At 53.4% G+C, this 23,153-nt stretch overlaps 3 protein-coding genes across 3 annotated transcripts; 2 read left to right on the forward strand and 1 right to left on the reverse strand.

Moving 5' to 3' along the window:
- The first annotated feature begins 5,826 nt into the window (after positions 1–5,826).
- On the forward strand, positions 5,827–11,572 carry PITHD1 (PITH domain containing 1). The gene is made up of 6 exons (XM_070404342.1): positions 5,827–6,111; positions 6,712–6,755; positions 7,109–7,186; positions 9,049–9,153; positions 9,932–10,040; positions 10,639–11,572. The coding sequence occupies exons 1-6, from the start codon at positions 5,914–5,916 to the stop codon at positions 10,738–10,740; spliced, it is 636 nt and encodes a 211-aa protein (XP_070260443.1). The 5' UTR covers positions 5,827–5,913; the 3' UTR covers positions 10,741–11,572.
- A 2,204-nt stretch (positions 11,573–13,776) lies between these two features.
- On the forward strand, positions 13,777–18,076 carry LYPLA2 (lysophospholipase 2). Its single transcript, XM_070404341.1, has 10 exons — positions 13,777–13,916; positions 15,231–15,333; positions 15,589–15,620; positions 15,748–15,813; positions 16,289–16,336; positions 16,426–16,496; positions 16,637–16,710; positions 16,786–16,887; positions 16,989–17,162; positions 17,249–18,076. Exons 2-10 carry the CDS (start codon positions 15,256–15,258, stop codon positions 17,297–17,299), a joined length of 696 nt encoding a protein of 231 aa, XP_070260442.1. The 5' UTR covers positions 13,777–13,916; positions 15,231–15,255; the 3' UTR covers positions 17,300–18,076.
- Positions 18,077–18,142: 66 nt separating this feature from the next.
- Positions 18,143–22,253, reverse strand: GALE (UDP-galactose-4-epimerase). Its single transcript, XM_070403174.1, has 11 exons — positions 22,182–22,253; positions 20,765–20,890; positions 20,517–20,632; positions 20,320–20,433; positions 19,909–20,085; positions 19,501–19,614; positions 19,341–19,407; positions 19,159–19,244; positions 18,975–19,052; positions 18,655–18,769; positions 18,143–18,510 (listed from the first exon to the last, which is right to left on the reverse strand). Exons 2-11 carry the CDS (start codon positions 20,883–20,885, stop codon positions 18,452–18,454), a joined length of 1,047 nt encoding a protein of 348 aa, XP_070259275.1. The 5' UTR covers positions 20,886–20,890; positions 22,182–22,253; the 3' UTR covers positions 18,143–18,451.
- Positions 22,254–23,153: the final 900 nt, after the last annotated feature.

The raw sequence follows: 23,153 nt of genomic DNA on the forward strand, positions 1-23,153 counted from the left end.
CCACAGTGCCCTGGATAATCCACAAGGCTACCCAATCTTGAATCCCACAATTCCTAGATGTGAGCCCTTGAGCAAGTCACTTATCCTCTCTGTGTATCCACCTTGCAGAGCTATCATACAATGATCTAATGAGTAAAACACGAAAAGTGCTTAGAAAAGTGCCTGGCACATAAAAAGAGCTCAGGACATGCTAGCCACGATGTTGGTGATGAATTAGGTGAAGTAGCCAACATGGAATGGGCATTTATTAAAGGATTAGAAGCCCGGTGCATGAAATTCATGCACTGGGAGGTGGAGTCCCTCAGCCCAGCCTGCACCCTCTCACAGTCTGGGAGCCCTTGGGGGATGTCCCTGCGGGGAGCGGGCCTAAGCTGTCAGTTGGACATTCTTAGTGCTGCCGCGGAGACAGGAGAGGCTCCTGCCACCACAGCTGTGCTCACCAGCTGTGAGCCTGGCTTCTGGCTGAGTGGTGCTCCCCCTGTGGACTGCATTGAGTGTCTGCCCCTTGGTGGCCAGTGCGTGTCAGAGCCACCTGTCGTTCCACTGTTTGGTCGATTTGCATATTAGCCTTTTATTATATAGGATTGTTATAACTGAAGTTCTGAGGAAAAAGACTTGTCCAAGGTAACCCAAATACAACATGGTGGTTAAGAGCCTGAGTTCCAGAGTCTCAATTTGGCACACAGTAAGTACTCAATTAATATATTTTTTAAATTTGTTTTTATTGATTTCAGGGAGAGGGAGAGAAAGAAACGTCAATGATGAGAGAGAATCACTGATCAGCTGCCTCCTGCACACCACTTACTGGGGACCAAGCCTGAAACCCAGGCACGTGCCCTGATTGGGAATTCAACAGTGACCTGATTCATGGGCTGATGCTCAACCACTGAGCCACACTGGGCTGGGCCTCAATATTAATAAATATTTAGAGAAGGCTCAGTGTGGTAAGAACACAGACTCTGGAGGCCTACTGCCTGTGTTCAAATCCTAGTTCCACTATTAACCAGCTGTGTGACCTCTGGCAAGTCACTTAGCTTTCCTGGGTCCTGGTTTTCTCATCTATAAAATGGAGATAATATGACACTTGTAGTTGTAAAGATTAAAAAATACACGTATACATAAAGCCCTTTGGACACTGCTTGACACATTATCAGTACCATTTGCATACTAGCTATTATCATTACTATATTCTTCAGTTTGCCTCAAAAGTGTTTTAGCCTCATTGAGATAAGCAATATGGCAAAATGGATACAAATTCAGTTTTTTGGTGTTTTTATTCAAGAAATCATTTATTTTTTGTTAATCCTCATCTGAGGATATTTTTCCCATTGGTTTTTAGGGAGTGTAGAAGAGAGGGAAAGAGAAACATCAATGTGAGAGAAACACATCAATTGGTTGCCTCCTGCATGAGCCCTGACCAGGGCCCGAGCCTGGGAGGAGCCTGCAACCAAGGTATGTGCTCTTGACCAAAATTAAACCTGGGACCCTTTGGTCCACAGGCCAACGCTCTATCCACTGAGCCACACTGTCTAGGGCCATATTAAGTTCTTTAAAAATAAAGTTTTTATTGATTTTAGAGAGAGAGAGGAAGAGAGAGAAACATTGATCAGCTGCCTCCTGCACATCCTCTCCCTCCCCCAACAAGTCGAGCCACACCTGCCAGGGCCAAATTCAGTTCCTGAATAAGGAAATGTTTGCAGATGGAGCCTGGAAGTAGGAGAAAGAAAAAAAAATGGAAGCTCTTCCCACCTGCCCCAGACTAGTCCCAGAAGTCAGTGAGATTCCCATTTGTTTTCAGACAAATATAGGAGTGCAAACGAAGCAGCAGGCCGAACAACAGAGGCTAAGGCTGATTCCCAAATCAGCTAAGTGCAGTTTTTTCCAAATTCAGCCTTCTAAGTAATTGCTGTTTCCCATCCAACCAGACGGGGGCGCTGAGTTGGAAGGCTTGCTTGGCAATAGCGATAGACAACTATTTAACCTTTTCCCATCAACCCAAACATTTTTCATGCATTATCTCATGTTACCCTCATAATAAAACCCTTCAAAGTAGGTAATTTTGTTCCCATTTATGTACAACAAATCTGAAGTTTAGAGAAGCTAAGCAACTTGCCCAGCAGGCCATTCCTAATATTTGTGGGACTGGGTTGAGAGTACAAAAGGAAGCATACTTAACAATTATAAATGGAGCTAATAAAATGCGAAGTAAAATACTGCCTATTCTGCTACCTTGACAAATAAACCTTCACAATGAGCTGGAAGGCCACATTCAAATTTCTGAGTCTCATGGAACTCTGTACTAGAAGACAGTGGAGAACGGGGGAGAGCAGGACCCTTGCCCCGCCCCCTTCTCGTCATATCCCTAAATATTTCCCTGCAAGGGGCCTCGTGCACATGCCAGCAGATGTCCTAACCTGTATGCCCACGTTCTGTCACTAGAGTTTCTAAACTGGAAGGGTCCATTAGGTATCTGCCACAAAAAGACAGAGCCACAAACATCCTCACATGTCAGAATACTAGGTTACCAAGAGAAGGTCTTAAAAGCTTCTAGAAAGGAACTGAGGGGAAACCCAGACAAAGAACCAGGAATCAGAATAACATCGTACTTCTCAAAGCTAGAAGAAAACAGAGAAATCTCTTCAAAATTCGTAGAGAATTGAATCCTCAGTCAAATTACCAAATAAACATGAGAAGGAAGGCATTTTTAGTAGTCACTTAACATGTATGGTAGAGTGGTAGCCACCTCTAAGGTGGCCTCTGGTGAGTTCGACCTCCTGGTGTCCACACCTTTCGGTGGTTCCCTCACACCTTGAGTATGGCTGACCTGTGGGACCATGGGATACTGCAGAATCGCCAGGACGTGACTTCTAAGGCTAGGCCATAAAAGACACTGTGGCTTCTACCTTGCTCCCTCTTGTGTCCCTTGCTCTGCTGAAAGCCAGCCGCCATGTCCTGAGGACACGCAAGCAGTCCCAAGGAGAGGTTCATTTAGCAAGGAACTGAGGCCTCTTGCCAAGAGCCTGCTCCAACGCCAGCCATGTGGGTGCACATCCTGGAAGTGGATCCTCCAGCCCCGGTCAAAGTCTCAGAAGACTTCAGGCTCATGAGAGAACAGAGCCAGAACCACCCAACTAAGCCAGAAATTGTGAGAGAGATGTTTTAAGCCATTAAATTTGGAAGTAATTTGTTACACAACAAAAGATAACTCGGGCACAGCCAGCATGGTTCAGTGGTTGAGCGTCAAACTACGAACCAGGGTACATGCCTGGTTGTGGGCTCGATCCCCAGTGTGGACGTGCAAGAGGTAGCCGATCAATGATTCATTCTCATCACTGATGTTTGTATCTCTCTCTCCCTCTCCCTTCCTGTCTGGGAAAAATAAAAAATAAAAAAAATAAAAAAAAATATATATATATATATTATTATTATTATTATTATTTTTAAAGAGAACTCAGGTATACTGGGGTGGGGAAGCCACAGTGTTTTGCAGTTCTTCCACTCAAAAGGTGAAGTCTATCCACCCTTCAATTTGGATTTCGCCAATGAAACTGGTTTTGTCTGAAGGGACATTAGCAAAAATTACAGAAGCTGAGCTTGTGCAATTGGATCTTCCCTCTCTTGCTCCTGGAACTCTACAACTGCTGCCATATGACTAAGCTCGGGTAGCCTGCTGGAGACATGTGGCCCATCACCTCAGGTGACAGCCAGTATCAACTGGCTATGCGAGTGAGGCCATTCCAAACCACCTAGCCCAAGCCAACTGGCTCAGAAAAGAACTTCCCAGGCAATCTACAGAATCATGAGAATGAAGAAATGCTTGTTGTTTAAAGCTTTTAAGTTTTGGGGTGATTTGTTACACAGCATAAACTAATTGATACAACATATTTACTTCCTGGGAATCTTTCTTTTCGGGGAAACTATAGGAGGTGCTCAAAGCCTGGTTAGTTCCTCAACTTATCTGGTTTTGAGCAAGTTAATTCACCTGTTTCAGCCTCAGTTTTCCTCATCTTCAAGTGGGAGATGACAGTGGATAACACTACCTATCTCTTAGAGTTAGCATTCATCTCCAGGATTTATGTGACAGATAACTGAGATGAACTACAGAATGTGCGTAGTAGCACAAGGCCTGGCCCATCATGCTCAATAAATGGGTAAAGGATGACAATGATGCAAATGCCAAAGAAGCCAAAGGGAGAAGTCCTCAGTAAGGCCTGTGTTAGTCCTGCAGGGGGCCACAATATTTCCAAGGAAAGGCCACGGAGTGTATCATTCAATTAGACATTTACCAAGCTGCTACCACATGCCAACCCCCTTGCCTGAAACTGTGATGTGAAAGCAGGGATAATTCATGACACTGAGCTAAGCTGAACCAGAGCCAAGTTTGCCTGTTTCACAAGGAACTGAACTGGGGCATCAAAGTATTTCTGAATGGAACTCTGTCTGTATGCTCCAACCTCATCTTGTCTGTACACTCCAGATCCCGAAGGAAAGAGCAGGGGGAATCCAGACCATCCCATCACTGTCTCCATCCTGTCCTTTCACCCCGCCAAGGGGTAAGAACACATTCTATCCTGAAACCAAAATCACTTCAACTTTAAACGGTGGCTTTCAATTATTTTGACTTCAGTCCACAATATGAGACACATGCTTAGGCTGCACCTGGTGCACAAACCCAGAACTGAAACAAAGTTCCATGAACTGGGACTTCAAAACGTGTGATATGTTCTGACTTCCTTATTATATGCTGGTCATATTCCGCTAAACCAGCGGATCTCAACCTGTGGGTCGCGACCCCTTTGGGGGTCGAACGACCCTTTCACAGGGGTCGCCTAAGACCCTCGGAAAACACACATATAATTACATATTGTTTTTGTGATTAATCACTATGCTTTAATTATGTTCAATTTGTAACAATGAAATTGGGGGTCACCACAACATGAGGCACTGTATGAAAGGGTCGCGGCATTGGGAAGGTTGAGAACCACTGCAACGGACTTGAAACCTTCACATGGGCGGCGGGCAGCCCTGTGAGGAGCTGCTCTGAACTGTCACCGGGGAGGGGCTGCAGGCTCCTCTAGTCCAGTCGGGGCGCTCGCCGGGTGAGGCGGGACCCTGAACGCGAGGCCTCCCCGCTGGTGAGCGGCCGCGCGGGGATGTGAAGGAAGATCCGACTCCGCTCCCGAATGCCTCCCGCGTGCCCGCCCCCGGGCCGGGTTCTTCTAAGGGCGCTGTTTCGCCGAGTACTCACTGCGATCCTCGGAACGGAGATCCTCATCCCCCTGACAGCCGAGGACCGAGTCTCAGTTCGGGGAAAACGACCTGCTCCGGGGAGTGTCACGCCGTCAGGAGCCGGCTCCGGCCTGGTCTTCAGGTCCGGCCGCCCGTCCGGCGCAGGCTCGCGCCCGCCCAGCCCGCTGTGAAGAAAGCGGCGGCGAGTGGGTCTGTCACGTCCACGCGCCCCAACGTGCACCTGCGAGGCGGCGATAGCGGCGTCTCCCGCCCGGGGCCTTATCTCCGCGCACGCGCCCGCCGCCGCTCCCGGACGCGGGCGGTAAAGCCGAGCGCAGACTTAGCCGACGCGGGGGGAGGACTCGGCACCCGGTGCCGCCCTGCACTCGGAACGCCGGCCTCGCGCCTCTGCCCTTCCGTTTCACGTCTGGGGAACGGGACTCGCAACAGCATTCGTCTCCGGGATTTAAAAAAAAAAAAAGCAACAGGGATTCCCGGGCACCTGGAAGCGCGGCTCCAACGTCAGTGCTCCCCGAGCCCGCCCCCTGCTGCCTGGACGCATGCGCCGCACAGGGGCGCCTTTTACGACGCGGCGGCCGCGGTGCGCTTGGCGGCCGGTGCGGAGGGAGCGCGGTGCGACCGGCGGCGGCGGGGCTGAGGGGACGCGCGGGCGGCGGCGTCGCCATGTCGCACGGCCACAGCCACGGCGGGGGCGGCTGCCGCTGCGCCGCGGAGCGCGAGGAGCCGCCGGAGCAGCGCGGCCTGGCCTACGGCCTGTACCTGCGCATCGACCTGGAGCGGCTGCAGTGCCTCAACGAGAGCCGCGAGGGCAGCGGCCGCGGCGTCTTCAAGCCGTGGGAGGAGCGGACCGACCGCTCCAAGGTGGGCCTCCCGGGGCCGCGGGCCGCCCGTCTGCGCCGCGAGGCGCGTTCCCGTGCCCATCTTTGCTAGCCCCGCGGGAGCCCAACGGGGTCGTCTCCCCATTTTGCAGATAGAGAAACTGAGGCCCAGAGAGGGAGAGGGGCGCAGCCGACGTTCTGTCCCGGGGCTGCGGTGGGTCGTGAGGGAGGGTGGCCAGGAGGGCTTCTTTCCCTACCATTTGGCCACTGGTCCCAGAGGCCGCCGGATGATATCACCTGGAGGCCCGCCTGGGGGAGAGGAAGCTTGCTACCCGTTCCGGAGCGTTTCCCGTTGTGGGGCCACGGAGCCATTGGGCAGTCGAGGGCCGTATCGGCTCAGATCTTTGCACACAATTTCGGGGGCTAGTCGGCCCTGGAAGTTCATTCCTGGGCTCCCCATTAAGAAGCCTGCGATTGGATGGTCTGTGGCTATCAAGTTATTAATATTAAGTGCGGAAAAACCGAAGGAGGTTAGCTATTTTGCATTGCACTCTGGTTGTAGAACAGGGCTAGACACCTGAAATTGTAGGCTCTCAGCAAATGTTTGTTGCTTTCTCCCCCCCCCTCTCCCCGCCCCCTCCAGTTTGTTGAAAGTGATGCAGACGAAGAGCTTCTGTTTAATATTCCGTAAGTATCTCCGCGGAATACCTGGTTGCCTTCTCAGGACTCGTGCGTTGGTTGTGTCGAGAACCAGCTGTGTCTAGAAATGGGGTAAATGGGGTAAATGGCCGTGGTGGGTTTGAGGAGGAAAAGCATCACAGATTTCTTGGTGCCGGCGAAAAAGATGTATTTGTGGAAAGATAACTGAAAAGTCAAGGCAAATTTCTTAGCGCTGCACAATGCCGGAGGCAGACAGGATCCTAGAGATGACCTAGCACAAGTTGACCCTTGAACCGAAGCCCAGAAAGGGGAAGGGTCTTGCCTGGCGTCAGCCCAGATTCAAACCCAGGATGACAGCCATCTCTTTTGCGTTCTGGCAGATTTACAGGCAACGTCAAGCTCAAAGGCATCATTATAATGGGAGAGGATGATGACTCACACCCCTCCGAGATGAGACTGTAAGTGTTAAGGCCTTAGGCCCCCAAGAAGCTGCTAGCTTTCTCTCTTTTCTCTGGTATTACTTTATTCCAAAATAATATAATTCTTTCTTTTTACTGGCTAAAATACCCCCCCCCCCCCTTGAAATAATGTTGGTCTTGTTCTGCATCAGAATATACTTATCTCTTCCTGAATTAACGACTGTTTTAGTTAAGCATCTTTAAGACCAACAGCTTGTCTCTTTTTCAAAGTGCTTCCGAGGCACCGCTCATTCAGAGATCCTATTAAACGCCAGTTGTTGATGACTTTGCAGTTTTCTTAATGACCCAGCTGCAGATCTCAAATGATTCTACGCTTGGCGTTTAGCTTCAAAATTTCCCCTTGCTGTTTCATACAGTTATATATAATCTTTCCGTGTGTTTCGCTGACATGGAGTTAGTCCATTTGAGTTTGTGTGGCCTTTCGTTAGTAAAATTATATATACCTCTTGGAACACTATATCTGTTGCCTCCAGAGCTGGTAATACCGCCCCCTCCGTTTTTGTTTTGTGTTTTTGTGTGTGTGCCCCCCCCCCCCTTTTTTAAAATATGTTTTCATTGATTTTTAGAAAGAGAGAGAAAGAAAAACATCAGTGTGAGAGCGTAACATCAAGATAAGCTGAGCTACACCGGCCAGGACTAGTACTCCCTTTTTAACAACTTGCCTAAAAGAAGAGAAAATTGCTTTTAGAATATTGAAGAAACAAATATCAGAAGAATTTTACAAAAAATTTCTTCTTGTGGTTGAGCATTGACCCATGAACCACGGGTCAGGGCACTTGCCTGGGTTGTAGGCTCAATCCCCATTAGGGGGCGACAGAAGCAGCCTATTGATGTTTCTCATTGATATTTATATCTCTCTATCCATCTCCCTTCCTCTGAAATTCAATAAAAACATTTTTTAAAGAGAAATATATTTTTAAAAATAAAATTGATCAATATAAAACATATTTAAGAAATTAACACTATTTTTTAATGTTAGGAACATGAATTTGAAAGCAACTTCACATATTTAATCATTTTAGGAAAACAGTATGAGCTAATGCTTTTGGAGACCTATTTATGTGGGAGATGGATTGGATTGAGAAGACTAGACATTCATGTTGTACTGTGGTTACGAGTGGGCTCTGGAATAAATGCTTGGGTTCAAATTCTGTCTGTACCACTTGCTAGCTGCATGCATGACTTTGGTATTTGTCCTCTCTAAACTTCAATTTTCTCATATGTTAAATGGCAGTAGTAATAGTATAAATCTGATAAGATTGTGGAGAGAATTAAATGGTATAAAACATGTAGAGCTTAGAATGAGTTGTGTGCCTCATGCACCCTGCCCAGGAATCGAACCTGCAACTTAGGTGTGTGCCAGGTTGGTGTGTGGGACAGTGCTCCAATCAACTGAGCCCTATAGTGGAATTTGGACACAAAAAATGCTTGAGCAGTGGGTTGCCTGATCTTATCTTTTAACCATTTAATATGTTTCTGCCAAAGTATTCCCCCCCCCCCCCCCCCCCCCCCATGAGTGAGCTGTTTTATTAAACATCCTGGGCATGGTCTGAATGTGCTGAGTCGCTTATTTTCTCCATGCTTTTGAGGCATGTGACCTAGTTTGAGCTATCTCTTTGTGTATTGCTTCTCATGTGATTCTAACCCACTCAAAGATGCCATTGGCTTATGTTGCAATTTTCAGCTCTTGTTGAATTAAAGATATTTTTGAAAAAATGCCATTTCCAAAATTTGATCTCTTTTTGGTAGTAGAACTGAAGGCAGTTGTCAGTAGTAAGTTTTGAAAAACTTAAAAATATGGTGATACACATTTCTTTATTTTCCTTCCTTTCCTTTCTCAGGTATAAGAACATTCCACAGATGTCCTTTGATGACACGGACAGGGAGCCAGATCAGACCTTTAGTTTGAACCGGGATCTTACAGGAGAGTTAGAATATGCTACAAAGTAAGCACTGGGTCTATCTTCCATTCTTTGTGGCTTCTTTTCTTTTTGAATTTTAAGATTTATTTATTTTTAAAATTGAACTTATTAGAGTGACATTGGTTAATAAAATTATATAGGTTTCAGGTGTTCTGTGGCTTCTGAGGATCAGCAGGCGCTTCCTCATCTACAATGAGCGTATGTGCATTAGTGCTTGCTGGGCTTGCAATTTATTCTTGGCCCATCTCCTGCCCGCTTAGCATCAGAAACAGGTTAAAACAGTGGAGGAAATTTGATCCTTGGCTTGGCCAATTTTTGGCAGAGATTCGATGCAAGCCACAGATTTGTTAACTTGTAAGGAATTGGCAGATCTGAATGCACTCCTAGCATGGCCTTAGGAAAGATGTTTTCAGAATTCCTCTGTGCATGGTTGGCTTATAACAGGTCAAGTTACATGTGACCACCTTACTTCTCATTTCCTAAGGTGAGGTCAGCGCTGCTCGAGTTATAATCTCTGCTTGGTCATACAGCATTTCTTAATCCTGCCCTTTGAGGACAGGGGCAGTGTTGATTCACTTTTCTACCCCTATTGCCTTGGACAGGATCTGGCAAACGCTAGGTAAATGTTCACAGAATTAATTGCTTTTCCAAAGGAGAAGAATGAGACACAAGACCCCAAGAATGTTCTGTGACATTTGTCTAGGTTTTACCACAAGTTGGAACTGGAATTGTTTTAACATTATAGTGAGATGCTAATTGAACTCTAACCTGTGTCTTCTCTCCCCACTCCTTCATCCTCTAGAATATCTCGTTTTTCAAGTGTCTATCATCTCTCAATTCATATTTCAAAAAACTTTGGAGCAGATACCACAAAGGTCTTGTATATTGGCCTGAGAGGAGAATGGACTGAGGTAAGATGGGATTGGAAACGTTGCCCTCTCCAGTATATGTATGTATATATATCTACATGATTTGGTAGTGAGAGCTTTAAGAAAAGGAAAAAGAGCAAATTGAGACATTGATTGCTCTCGGTCTGTTTATAATTTTTCTTGGTTCATCGCTTTAAACTGCCCTTGTCATTTGAGAGGCTATAGAGATAGGTATTTTTAAGAGGGTTGAAATAATACAGTTGATATCAATTCAGTTTTTCAGTTTAAAATTGTTTCCTTCAATATTTTTGTTCCACATTTTTAGTATGTTATGTGCTGCTGAAGCAAGCACTCATTCAACATTTCTGAGAGTCTTTCTTGTTCCAGGCATCAGAGATAAGATGATAAACAAGATAGAGAAGGTCCTTTTCTCATGGTGCCTCCAATATAGTGGGGGAATGATTCTTCTTAGTTATGGGGTGAATTATTGATAATGATCTTTGCAACCTTCTCAAGATAAAAAGTATCAGAACGGGGAAGAGATTAGATGATGACTTCTAGAAATGGACCTGAATAAGGACTACTGCAGTGTGTCATCTGGAAAGTAGCCAGCTGACCTAGCATCTCAATTTTCTTGCAGTTTCGCCGACATGAGGTAACCATCTGCAATTATGAAGCATCGGCCAACCCAGCAGACCACAAGGTCCATCAGGTTACCCCACAGACACACTTCATTTCCTAGGGACTGGCCAAGGCTCCCACAGAGGCCCTGTGTCAGTGAAGATGTGTGACAGCCTATTGGGAAGGACAAAGATGGAGCTCCAGAGAGAGTTGACTGCCACAGCCTCTGCCAAGCTTTGTCCTTGGGGCTTCCTGCAGAAACCTGGCCTGTGGAAGACACCACACCACCGGGAGGGTTGTGTGGGTGCCAGGGGACAATCATGGTTCTCTAGGGCCCTGTAGAAATGGGGTCTTGGTTTGGTCAGTATCTGGCAGTCATGGATAATGCCTGCCTTTCCAGTCAGTGTGGCCATGGGATTTCAGGTGTCTTACTTTGTGGCAGGATTTTTTGTGTGGCTTTTTTTTTTTAAATGGCAACTATTCCTGGGTTGCAGTAAGCTTTCTGAAGCCTCAGCATTGTGTTCGTATTAGCCATCAGGAAGGTCTCCAACTAGAAATACCTGTCCCTGCTTGCTCCTTCTCCCTGTCATCATTTAGCATTCTTGTCAAGTTGCTCAGCTTGGAGTTGTCTGTCATGCACTAGTGTGCCATGGTTATAGCTGGAAGAGCAGGCCTCTCCTGAGGATGCTTAATAGCTTGAGGAGAAGGTCTTCTTTCCTACTGCCTAGGTAAGCAGTCTGGGGAGAGCATGGGCATCGCATTTCTATGTTTGTGGGTATCTGGTCCAGGTAAGAGTGGGCCTTAGGTAAGATTCCCTTTGGGACATCCTCATTGTTTATTAGCTTCTAGCTAGTGTTGTAAGGCAAGTGCCAGAATTTGGAGATCTCAGTTCTTGTCATGGCTTTTTATTCACTGTGACTAATAAGCTTCCTAATAAATCCGTGCCAAACTTGTTTGTGTATTCTTCTGAGTTCTTGGTAGTACTGATGAAACTTTTACTTTATTGGGAACTGTATATAACTTTGAAGTTTGTTGTTTTGGACCAAGTAGATATAAATGGTAGTTATATTAAGACTAGATCAGTTTTTCCAGGAAAGGTCGAGCTTAATTTTGTACAGTAAACTAAAAACACTCCTGTACCCACCGACCCACTCAACATTTTGTAAAGAGGGAGGTGAGGTCAAAAACCTATATTCCATTTCTCGTGAAAGAAAGAAAATAGTGTAAATGAGGGAGAACAGCTTCTGGAGTTCAGAATGAGGGCGAGGAAAGTAAGTGAGCAGCACCTGCAGTCCAAGGTGGACCCAAGACTGTGGACTTAAATTTTGACTCAGGAGAGACTTGCAATTGGAGAGAATTGAAGTTATCGACAAAGAGGATTTCAAATGGTCAGTATTCTCCCTTGCAGAAAACAGAAACAATTGACCATGGGAATTAGTATTGAATCTGATCCTCCTAGAGAATTCCTCTATGGCAGGGTTAGAGAACCTTTTTTCTGCCAAGGGCTATTTGGATATTGATAACATCATTGTGGGCCAAAGTTATCAACTTAAAAATTAGCCTGCTATATTGGGTCAAACAACTCACCCCTAATGCCTTGGAAGGGCCAGACCAAATGATTTCTCAGGCCTTATATGGCCCGGAGGCCAGACATTCCCCACCCCTGCTCTAGGGCTTTGGCCCACAGGATTAGGAGGATATACCCACTGTTTACCCAGGCTATCCTATGTAAAGCCTGCCACCACTAAGCTTTGTCGAGCCTCATTTCTAAAATACTGCCTGAAACCAACCAGAAGCAAATGCAATTATTGATGCACTAAGGGTCCTACTCAGTTGTATCATTTTGGAGATAAAGGACCGTTTTAATTTGGAGTTGGGAGAAACATGCGAAGTCTTAGAATAGCCCTTCATTAATTCCACTAATTAAAGCACTAATCACAGGAAGCCTCTGGGACTTGGCCTCGGAATTTGAGACTTGACTCTGAAGAGTTTGCTCAAAGTGCCACAGTGTCTGATTGGGAATGTGGAAGGAATTGTTCGTTCTTTCCTAACATCCAGTAGGGGTTCTGTTGAGAGGGAGTAGCTGTGTAGTCTTCATCCACTCATCCCCGTTCTGGTCCTGGGTCCTTGGCTTGCTGTGGTCCTCTGGACCTGAAGCTTCCCTGCTCGGGGGAATCCTGGTATTTTAGGTTGTCTCTGCAACCTGTTGAGCACTTAAGACCAAACTGCCTCGTACCCTGGGAGAAAATGCTTGGTTGAGCTTCCATGTTGACTTTCGTTTTTTTCAGTTCAAAGAAAAAACAGTGTAGGTTTTGCTGAAGGAATGAGTCCTAAGCTGCTGAAGGAGGAGCACCACTCATTTCTTGTTTACAGGTGGCCACATGTTCTCTCAGGGACACGGCCCTTCAACTCAGTCCGCGTCCCCTTCCGGCTTTTCTGTGGACCCTGATCCCCATTTCCACTTTACCAGCGCGGCAAGGAGCAAAGGGTGACTCGCTGGTACCCGCATGAAGCCCTTTCTGTTCTTAATAACTGGAGCTCAGTGATGGTGGTATTTTGTGCACTCTGCAGGGCATTGCTTGCCCCGGGCAGAGCTAAGGCAACACTGCCGAGGCCTGCCCAGCTGTCCTGCTATGACCTGTGTTATTTTCCCAGGGTCGTTTGTAGAGTCATTAAGGCCTCCCACTGACTATAATGTAGTAAGCATTTCTCATTTGAGCTACCAGCGAAGCTGTGAAGTAGGCAGGGTGGTTATTATCACCATTTTATAGCCAGAAAGCAAGTGCAGAGTGCCATCCTGAGATTGCTGTTTACTTCCCCTCCCAGGGCCTCAGTTTCCTCATTTTAAAAACAAGACTGGAGGACTAGAAGGCCTCTAAGGATCTTTAAGGATGCCGCCCCTGATCCTGGGCTGGGGGATGAAAGCTTGTGGTGGATACGCAAGACCCTCCTGACGGTGGGCCGGGCGCGGGGCGCGGAACGCACCCCCTTCCTCCGGGGGCGCCCGGGTGGCGGCAGCCACGGTGCCTCGGATGCGCGGTCTGCATTCTTCGGGTGTCCGCGGGCTGAGTGACGGGGCGTGGCCCCAGGTACCCAGCAGGGCCGCCCCTCGGGTGAGGGCCCGCCGCCCACTTCCGGGTTCCGTACCCCTGGCCAGGCTACTTCCGGTACCGCGATGGCCGGGTTCCCGGGACGCCAACGGAAGTTCCGGCGGGGGCGGTAGAGGGGGAAGAGTGTGTCTGTGCCGGAGGAAGAGGAGAACCGCCCGAGAGGTCTCCGAACCCCCAGGGAGTGAAGGTACCCAGGCCCGGACCGCGGGCGCAGGAAGGGCGCTGTGGGGGGAGTCGGACCACGCGGGGGTCCCGGCGAGTGGGGGGAGGCGCCGCGGTGGGAGATGGGGGTGGGGAGTGAGGTGCGGAGAGGCGCCGGCCAGGCGTGGGGACTTGGGGGATAAAGAGGGGTAAGAAGTGGGGTACGCGTGTGATGAGAGGGACGTCAGGTCGGAAGCGGAAGGTCCCATTGTGAGGCGGGGCGCCCCACGGTCACCCTTTGTGGGCAGGAGCGGGTCCGGGGTCAGGGTGGGAAATGCCCCTGTGGGGAGGGGCGCCCCTCGACCAGAACGGAAGTTCTCATTGTGGGGAGTGGGAACCCTGCATGGGGTGGAGGTTTTTAGGGGCGGGAGGGAGACCCCAGGCCGAGGGTGGGGCACCATTCTGAGACGGGAGGACTCCGGGGTGAGAGGTGGAAGGGACCCCCGGCTTAGGGTGAACGAGGTGAGGGACCCCACTGTGCAGAGGGCACTGAGTGGAGGGAGAGGGGGCACCGCGGGGAAGGGCAGGCACTTGGGGGCCGGTAGCGGAAGCTTCTGGGGAGTTGGGAGGAGGCTAGGGGTGATGAGGGGCCAGCCTGACATCCTTTTGTGTGTCCGGGAGTCTCGGAGCGTGGTCAAGCTGGGGGCCCTTTTGGAGTCGGTGGGCAGCGGCGGCAGGTGGCCCCATGCCGGGGGGTGTGGGGCACCAGTGAGAGGTGGGTGGTGGGCTGGAGGCTGTGTGCCTTGGGGGACATGGGCAGCCCCCAGGCTCTGGAAATGCTGTGAAGGCCGGGTGGGGGCGGGATGGGAGGGAGCTTGGAGAAAATATGGGGGGTCCTGGGGAGTAGGGGCTGGGAGCTTATTTCCCTGGCACTTCCCCCTTCATTTCCCAGCAGGGCTAGGAGTTGGGGAGGAAGGGGCTCTCTCTGGAGGAGGGGATGATTGGAGAGCCCCGAGAAGGCAGCTAGGGGCTGAGGGCTGATAGTGGGGGGAGGCTGCAGGGGAAACCCCTCCCCCCAGAACCCCTACGCTCAGCCTTTGCCCATCTCTAGCAAGCTCAGGCTGTGTGGTGGCCAAAACCGGGGGCACCTCTGCTTCTCAACCCTAGAACTGAGGCACCCTTCCTACCTGCTCCAGCCCAGGACTTGCCCGCCTTTTCTTTGTGCCCAGGACAGAACCTTGGGTGCTGTGTGGGGCCAACGGCCTGGCCTGAGTGGGCCCTGGGTGTGAGGCTCTGCCCTGTGTCAGGAGTCTGTCCGCTGCCTGAGCGTGCCCTTGACCGTTCCCCTGAATTTGCACAGGCCCCAGCCTGGAGCCCTGCAGTGTATGTGTGGTAACACCATGTCTGTGCCCCTGCTCACCGATGCTGCCACTGTGTCTGGAGCCGAGCGGGAAACGGCTGCGGTAAGGTCCTCGAGCACCCACAGCAGCCCCCAGACCAGCTGGGGAACTGGCTGGAGGGGGCGTGGGAAAAATGGAGGTGGCAGTAATGAGAAGGGAGAAGCTAGGAGGTGGGGGGCTGGATGATAACCTGTTTGGCTGCTACCTCAGTTCCCCCAAGGGGGAGGGGGAGGGGTGGCCAGAAGTTGGACAGGAGGGAATGATAGCAAGATGATGACTGCCCTCCTGCCCATCTGTCCACCTCTGATCCTTTTCCAGGTTATTTTTTTGCATGGACTTGGAGACACAGGGTGAGTGAGCTGGGGTGTGGGTGTTCCCAAAGGAGGTGGGGCCGGTCCAGTTGGCAGGGCCAGCGAGGCCTGTGGCCTCCCTTTCTCCGTCTCCACATCGGTGCCTTTTCTCCCCTCCCTCCTCCAGGCACAGTTGGGCTGACGCCCTCTCCACCATCCGGCTCCCTCACGTCAAGTACATCTGTCCCCATGCGTGAGTGTCACCCTAGCAAGGGAGGGGCTGAGGGTGGGAATCAGCTAGGGGGGTTGATCCTGTGATCCTAGGTCTGTTCTCTCCTGCCCACCGCATCCTGGGGCCTGGGCAGGAAGTGCCATTTTCAGCCTTTACTCCTGTGGAGCCTCCAGGAATGGGGCCCAGCCCTCAGCCCAAGGCCTCCTAGACCTGAGATCTCCTAGAACCAGGACCCCCTGTTCCCCTTCCCCAAGTACTCACCAGCGGAGCTGGAACCCCGGCAAGCTGAGTGCTGGGCTCTGCTTCTCCATCTCTACTGCTGATGCTTTAACCACAGCTTCCACCCCACGTGGTGGCAGGTTGCCTGGCAACACCTTAAACACAGGCCCTGCCTGCTGGGAGGGGCCCCCAGGGGCAGCTCTGCCCCCTCCTGGGATCACTGCTATGGCTTTCTCATCCCTCTGGAGCATGACGGCCCTTCTTGTGGTCTCCCCAGGCCTCGGATCCCCGTGACACTCAACATGAAGATGGTGATGCCCTCCTGGTGAGTTTGGAGACGGGCAGTGGGAGCTGAGGAGGTTGTAGGGGCTGGCTGGGGTCTTCCTACAGCTGCCAGTGCCTCTGCTTTCCCAGGTTTGACCTGATGGGGCTGAGTCCAGATGCCCCTGAGGACGAGGCTGGCATCAAGAAGGCAGCAGAGAACAGTAAGGCCCCAGCCCCTCAGCATGCTCGCTCTGCCCCACCCCCACGCCTCCAGGAAAGCGCTGGGCTGCACCTCTGTCTGGTTCTTTTCCTGGGGGCCCCTCCAGCGCTTTCCTCACCCAGTCATGCCCCCTCCCCCCAGTAAAGGCCTTGATTGAGCACGAGATGAAGAATGGGATCCCTGCCAATCGGATCGTCCTGGGAGGCTTTTCACAGGTGAGGGGAGAGGGAGGGTGGTGGGTATTGGGTAGGTGAGTTGTGCCCTCATGACTTACTGTCTCCTTCCTTCAGGGTGGGGCCCTGTCCCTCTACACGGCCCTCACCTGCCCGCATCCTCTGGCTGGCATTGTGGCGCTGAGCTGTTGGCTGCCTCTGCACCGGGCCTTCCCCCAGGTGAGTGTCTCCATGACCCCTCTCCTGCCCTGGGCGTCTCCTGCTGGCATGGGGATTGTGCTGAAGCACTGGTTTTGCCCCGAGTCCTGTCTGGCCCACAGGCAGCCAATGGCAATGCCAAGGACCTGGCCATCCTTCAGTGCCATGGGGAGCTGGACCCCATGATTCCTGTACGGTTTGGGGCCCTGACAGCTGAGAAGCTCCGGACCGTTGTCACACCTGCCAGGGTCCAGTTCAAGACTTACCCAGGTGTCATGCACGGCTCCTGTCCTCAGGTCAGTGGTAAAGGGCCGCTTCCTACTCCGACCCCTCCTTCCTCCCTCCCTCCAACTGGAGCCTCTGACAGTCGCCCTCCCCCCAGGAGATGGCGGCCGTGAAGGAGTTTCTGGAGAAGCTGTTGCCTCCTGTCTAACCAGAGTGGCTGGCCCCCAGCTCACAGGGGACCCAGCACGTGTGGCACCATCTTGGATCTGAGCCGGTCGGGCCCAGTCCCCACCCTCCCTGACCCATCCTCTTCCCACGGGCCTCTGAGGCAGGCAGGCCCAGGTCTAGCCAGGCCTTCCTTCCTGGCTTTAGCCACCTGGCTGTCGGCAGCAGGGGTTGGGCTGCTTTCTCCCATTTTCCTGAAGGTGGGCCCCTGGCAGCAGTATTGGAGGGGCTGTAGGCAGCGGGAGAAGGGGCCCAGCCGCTGACCCACTCACTCAGGACCTCACTAGCCCCGCTTTGGGCCCCCTCCTGTGACCTCAGGGTTTGGCCCAAGGGGCCCTCCCAGACCCCATCTACCCCCTCCCAACTGAGTTTGCCCAGATAATCGTGCGTCTCTCCTGCCTCCACTCCAGCTGCTTCTCAGTCATGAATGTGTCCGTGACCCAAGCCCCTGCTGCTGTGGGCTACTGGCCCGGGCAGCAATGTTGGTGAGGGGCAGAGTCCTTGGAGGGGGCCTTTCTTCAGCCCTTTCTGGTTTGGGGGCTGGGCCCTGCCTCCCCATTACCTTCCTTCCCCGCAGGCCTGGAGCCTGCAGGGCTGGACTGAGGCTCAAGGTCTCCCCAGCTGTGTCACCCCATGTTGTCCCCACTCTAGGGCCAGGGGAGGTAGGGAGAAGTTGTGTCTCGTCTTCTGTCTCCACGTGGTTTCAGGTGTTTTTCTTGTTGTGTCCTGGATTCCGATAAAATTAAAGAAATTGCTTCAACTCTCAGGCCTGTCTGATTCTATTCAAGTGGGAGGGAGAGACCGTGTGTGAGAAAATGCTCCAGTGTAAGAAAACCTTTTATTTTAAATACTTTGGAGAGTGCCTTCACAGCAGTATAAATTAGTGCCTGGGAGTAGGGTGCTGGGCTCAGGACCCTGCCTCCCGCTTCACTCTTGGTGATCCTGATGGGTTCCCAGTCCCTGGGGAAGAGAAGAGTTAGAGACCACTGACTCATCATCAGAGCCCTTGGCCTCATGCCTGTGGGCTGGGCAGGCCTGGCCGGGGTTTGAGGTAGGGCAGGCTCTGAGGCCCCTGGATCCTGCCAGATGCTGGAGAGCAGCAATTGTTTCTGTTTTCTGTCTGTGTCGGAGGGTCTCAGGCCTGTGCGCCAAAGCCGGAAGGATTCTGCTTCTGCCAGCGCCATAGATCTTCACCTGTGATAGGGCGAGGTGTGTGGTCAGGGTCCACATTGGAATGCAGGGCCCCCACCACCTCGGGTAGCCCAGTGTAGGCACACCCAGACCCGGTCAGCCCCTCCTAGCCCCTAGCTCCCTCCCACAGGTTGGGCTAGCACTCACACATCCTGTCTAGCCCTAAGGCTGCTGTCCAGCCCAGCTCCTGGAGGGCCAGGCTTGGGTTGGCGTAACAGGCAGCCACGTCACCTTCCCGCCGTGCCACCACCTTGTACGGGATCTGCAAGAGAGGGGACAGTTGTAGCCCTGGCCTCACCCAGCCAGCTGCTGACCTCAAGAAATGGAGGTGTGGGGCTGCAGGGCAGGGTCTCTCTCGAAGGCACATAGCGCTAAAGCAGGTGAGTAGATGCAGTGCCCCACGGGTAGGTTAGTGGGAGGGGCCAGGTCTGCTGAGAGTCGGGTGGGATGGGGCAGGGTAGGTCTACCTTCCTCCCGGAGGCCTTCTCCATGGCCTGGACCATCTGCAGCACCGAATAGCCTGTGCCCGTTCCCAGGTTGTAGATCTGCTCAGGAGAGAACAGGTATGTGGAGGGGGCAGGACTAACCACCGCTCTTGTCCCCATTTGCCCAGGACTCCACTCTCTCCCCTCCCCACGTCTTTCTCCCTACCCGGCAGCCACACTGATCCTTCAGTTTCCTCAGGGCTGCGATGTGGCCCTTGGCCAGATCCACTACGTGGATATAGTCCCGGACGCCTGCAGAGGAGGGGTTGGGTGGGAGGGTTCAGTACAATCTATCCCACTTCCGTCTCCCTCGTGGCTCCCACTCCTGAATCCTGACCCTGGGCTCACCTGTGCCGTCCTCTGTGTCGTAGTCGTTGCCAAAGACATTCAGTGCCTCCCGTCGCCCAATGGCCACCTGGGGTGGAGATCAGCTCAGCTCTTCCCCCAACACCAGCTGCACCCCGTACCTCTAGGGGTTGAGGAAATGCTCCCTCCCCTTCTCCCTTACCTGGGAGACATAGGGCATGAGGTTGTTGGGGATGCCCTGGGGATCTTCACCAATGCAGCCCGAGGCGTGGGCGCCTGTGGGGTTGAAATATCGCAGCAGCACTGCATTCCAGGTCTGCGGGACACAGGTCAGATGACGGGGGTGAGGGTACAGGCTGTGTCCCAGCTCAGTGCAGAGGCCTTCACCTCTGATGTCCCCTGTGCCTATTCCCTGTCCCTGGCAAGGAGCAGGGGGATCGACCCTTCCCAGGTGCTGTGACCTTGCACAGTCACTGCTGCTTCCTGAGCTCTAGTGTCCTCCTTGGTGGGGGTTGCTTAGAATCCCATCTGTAGTCTCACAGCAGGCTCATGGGGGCAGAGCCGGGGCGGGGGGGGGGGGGGGGGGGTAGGGGTCAAGGGGATCCCTCACCTTGTCTGCCTGGCACAGGTCCCGGATCATTTCCTCGATGAAGAACTTGGACTTGCCATAGGGGTTAGTACAGCCACCGGTGGGGTGGGCCTCGTCCAGGGGCAGGTACTGGGGGTTCCCATACACGGTAGCCGAGCTGCTGAATACCAGGTTCTTCACCCCGTGCGCTCTCATAATCTGGCCATGGGGGGCGGTATCAGTTATTCCCAGCCCCCCTACTCCTTCACAGGTGGGTGGGGCTGAGGTATGGGCACTCCCATGTACAGATGGGGAGACTGAGGCGGAGAGGTAGACATGTGTCCAAGATGGTACAGCTTTGGGCCTGCCTGACTCTACCCCCCTTACCCAGTGTTTGGCACTGCCCACCAGGCTAGGGGCCCTCCCAGTGTCTGTCCTTGCCCCACGTCTCACCTCCAAAAGTTGGATGGTTCCTGTCAAGTTAACTCTGTAATAATCCAGAGGCTTCTGCACTGACTCACCCACGGCCTTGAGCCCCGCAAAGTGAATGACGGCCGTAAAGCTGTGCTGCGGGGACAAGCAGGGTCAGAGCTTGCTTTAAAGGGCCCGGCCCTCAGCAGTGCCCCCTGCCTACCTTCCAAGTCCCCCACCTTCTTGAAGAGACGCTCCAGGGCTGCCTGATCCAAGATGTCCATCTCCTCAAACTCCAAAGAGCGGCCTGTCAGCTCCTGAACCCGCCGCAGGCTCTCGGGCATGGACCCCGCTCCTGGTCGGGCACACAGAGGCCATCAAAATCAGAGATGGGGCCTGGAGACTAGCCAGACACACCCCCCTTAGAGGTGGTACCCAGGGTTTTCCTTCCATCCCCTCCAGAAGCCCAGCCCCACCCCACACTTACCGCGGATGGCATTGTGGAAGTTGTCGATGACCACAGGTGAGTAGCCCGCCTCCAGCAGCTCCAGCACCGTGTGGCTGCCGATGTAGCCAGCCCCACCGGTTACCAGCACCTTTTCTGCCATTGCACCTGGACCAGAACACAGAGCCTCAGAGGTGGCTGAGGCTGGGCACTCAGCCTTCCAACTGGAGTCTGGCCTCGGAGGGGAGCGGTAGTGTGTCCTAGTTAATAGGGTGGCTCTGGAGTCAGCCCTGGTCCAAGTCTGGATACCATCATGTTCTGGCCTGAGGCCTTGGACATCACTTATGTGCAATCTGGCTCCTGGGCCCTAGCTGTACTCTGCCCCCCTGACTTACTCCCTCAGGGGTCAGCTGGGAGGAAGCAGGAAATTACCAGGTGGTTTCAGGGTGGGGTCCTCTGCCAGGCAGCTGAGCCCAGCTCTAGGGCTGCAGCACCACTGTCCTGGCGGTGGCCCCACCCCAGGCCGGCCAGCTAGATCACTCGGGTTTGGAGCTAAGGATCCCGCCCAACTGTAGTCCTCACTGAGCTGGCCGGTGAAGACGTGGCCTTGGCATCCATTCCACTGCAAGGTGTGCACCCCGCCCTGAGCAAACTCAGCGCAGGGGGGATGGAGGGAGAAGGAAGCTCCAGACACTGAGGCCTTTCATGGGGGAGGCCTGGCCCGCAGCCGCCTCCTGCCAGGCTGCCTCCAATGCCTCCTGGGCTCATCCAGCTCCAACCAAGTTGGCTGAGCGGCCTCCCTGTTCCGAGCGCATTTTTGCATTATTTTTCTGAGTTCCCCCAGCACCCTGATGAGGCAGATACTATCACTGGCGCCTCACAGACAGGGATAGTAAAGTCAGGGAGATAAGTAATTTGCCTGCGGTCACAGCTGGTGGTAGCTGGGCTAGAATTCGGATCTCCAGGCTCTCACGCCAGCCCCTCGCCCAAGCATTTAGTCCTTTACCCACTGCTTCCCGCTGGACTCTGCCCCGGATGCCGAACCTCCCCCTCCCCCGCCCTCCCTCCGCCGAGGTCCGCGCACTGTGCGGAGCCCCAGAAAGTGGTCGCGGAGGGTGCCCTGGGAGGCAGAAAGGTTGGTGAAGCGGACCGCCCGTACCGGCCGGCGGGGCGACCCAGCTCAGCTGTCGCGTCCTTGGTCTCCCCAGCCCGCATCCGGAGTGGGAGGGGGCGCTGGGTCCCCCGGCAGGAATTGGGTCCCGGCTAGGAGCCGGCCGCGCCAGGAGCCCCCAGGCTGGGAATGAATGACCCCGGGCCACCCCAGCCACGGCAGCGGGAGCTGGGCGCCACGGGGCGAGCGCTGGCGGCACAGCCCGGCCCCCGAAACTCTCCCCCGCTCCCCGCGGACCACTGGCCCCTCGCGAGCCCGCCCGTCCGGCCCCGAACTCCCTTTCCGAACCTGCCTACGACCGCGCGTCCCGCGCTGCCTCCAGCGGTGCCACCTCCCGCACCTCGGTCCCTTTAAGGGCCCACAGCCCACCTAGCCCCGCCTCCTCCCCGCCCTCCGCGAACGTGTCAATCGGAAAACCAAACTACGGGGCGCCGGGAGGACCAAGGAGCAGCGGTTGAAGGCGCCTGCGCGACGCGCTCCTACGGCGGCCAGCGGTGGGCGGTGCCGCTGGTGCCGGGCGGCCGGCGGAGGGGAGGAGCGGCCGGGCCGGGGCCGGGAGCCGAGCGGCGGAGGTCCGCCCCGTGGTGGGTGCCCGGGTCCCGCGCCAGGCGCGAGCGCTCGTCCCGACCTGGGAGCAGGCGAGGGCAGCGCGCCGGGAGATGGGCTTGTCGGGGCGCCTGGCCGATGAACCGTGGCGGGAGCTACAGGCCGGAGCGGGGCCGACGAGCCGTCTCCTGGCTCCTCCGCAGGTGCTCCAGCCCTTTCTTCGGTTGTGTGGAGACAGCCGCTAGAACAAAGGCAAGAAGGGGCCCCGGCGCTGGTCGAAGGGAAGTCTAGTTGGAAAACCCACTAACCTGGAGGGACCCTGAAACTGAAGGAGGGCTAAGCGCCCACTGCTGGGAATGGTTCGTCGTCACCTGCTTCCCAGTGCGTTAAAAACGGTTGTTTCTGTTTAAGATAAAGGTAGGGCTAGGGAATGATGTGTATAAAGGCATGGCATACTAGTGATAACCCGAGCAAAGAAAGAAATGCACAAGTGTTTCCCCAAACCTGGAAAGCTCTGGCCTGCCAAGGACGGCGACCGGCAGAGCCTGAGGCACGAGGAACTAAGGGACCCAGGCTGCTCTAGCCCAGACCCAGAGGAGCAACGGCCACTGCTGCCTGGGGGAGCTTGTGCAACAGCCCCGTCAGAGCCCAGAGTAAGCCCCAAACCACCAATTCCCAGTCGCTGCTTTTGGGGCTCAGGTGGAGAAACGGAGA

The sequence above is a fragment of the Myotis yumanensis genome, unplaced genomic scaffold (assembly GCF_028538775.1).
Source record: "Myotis yumanensis isolate MYYU_CA2020_CCGP unplaced genomic scaffold, mMyoYum1.0.hap1 SCAF_2, whole genome shotgun sequence".
Lineage (NCBI taxonomy): Eukaryota > Metazoa > Chordata > Mammalia > Chiroptera > Vespertilionidae > Myotis > Myotis yumanensis.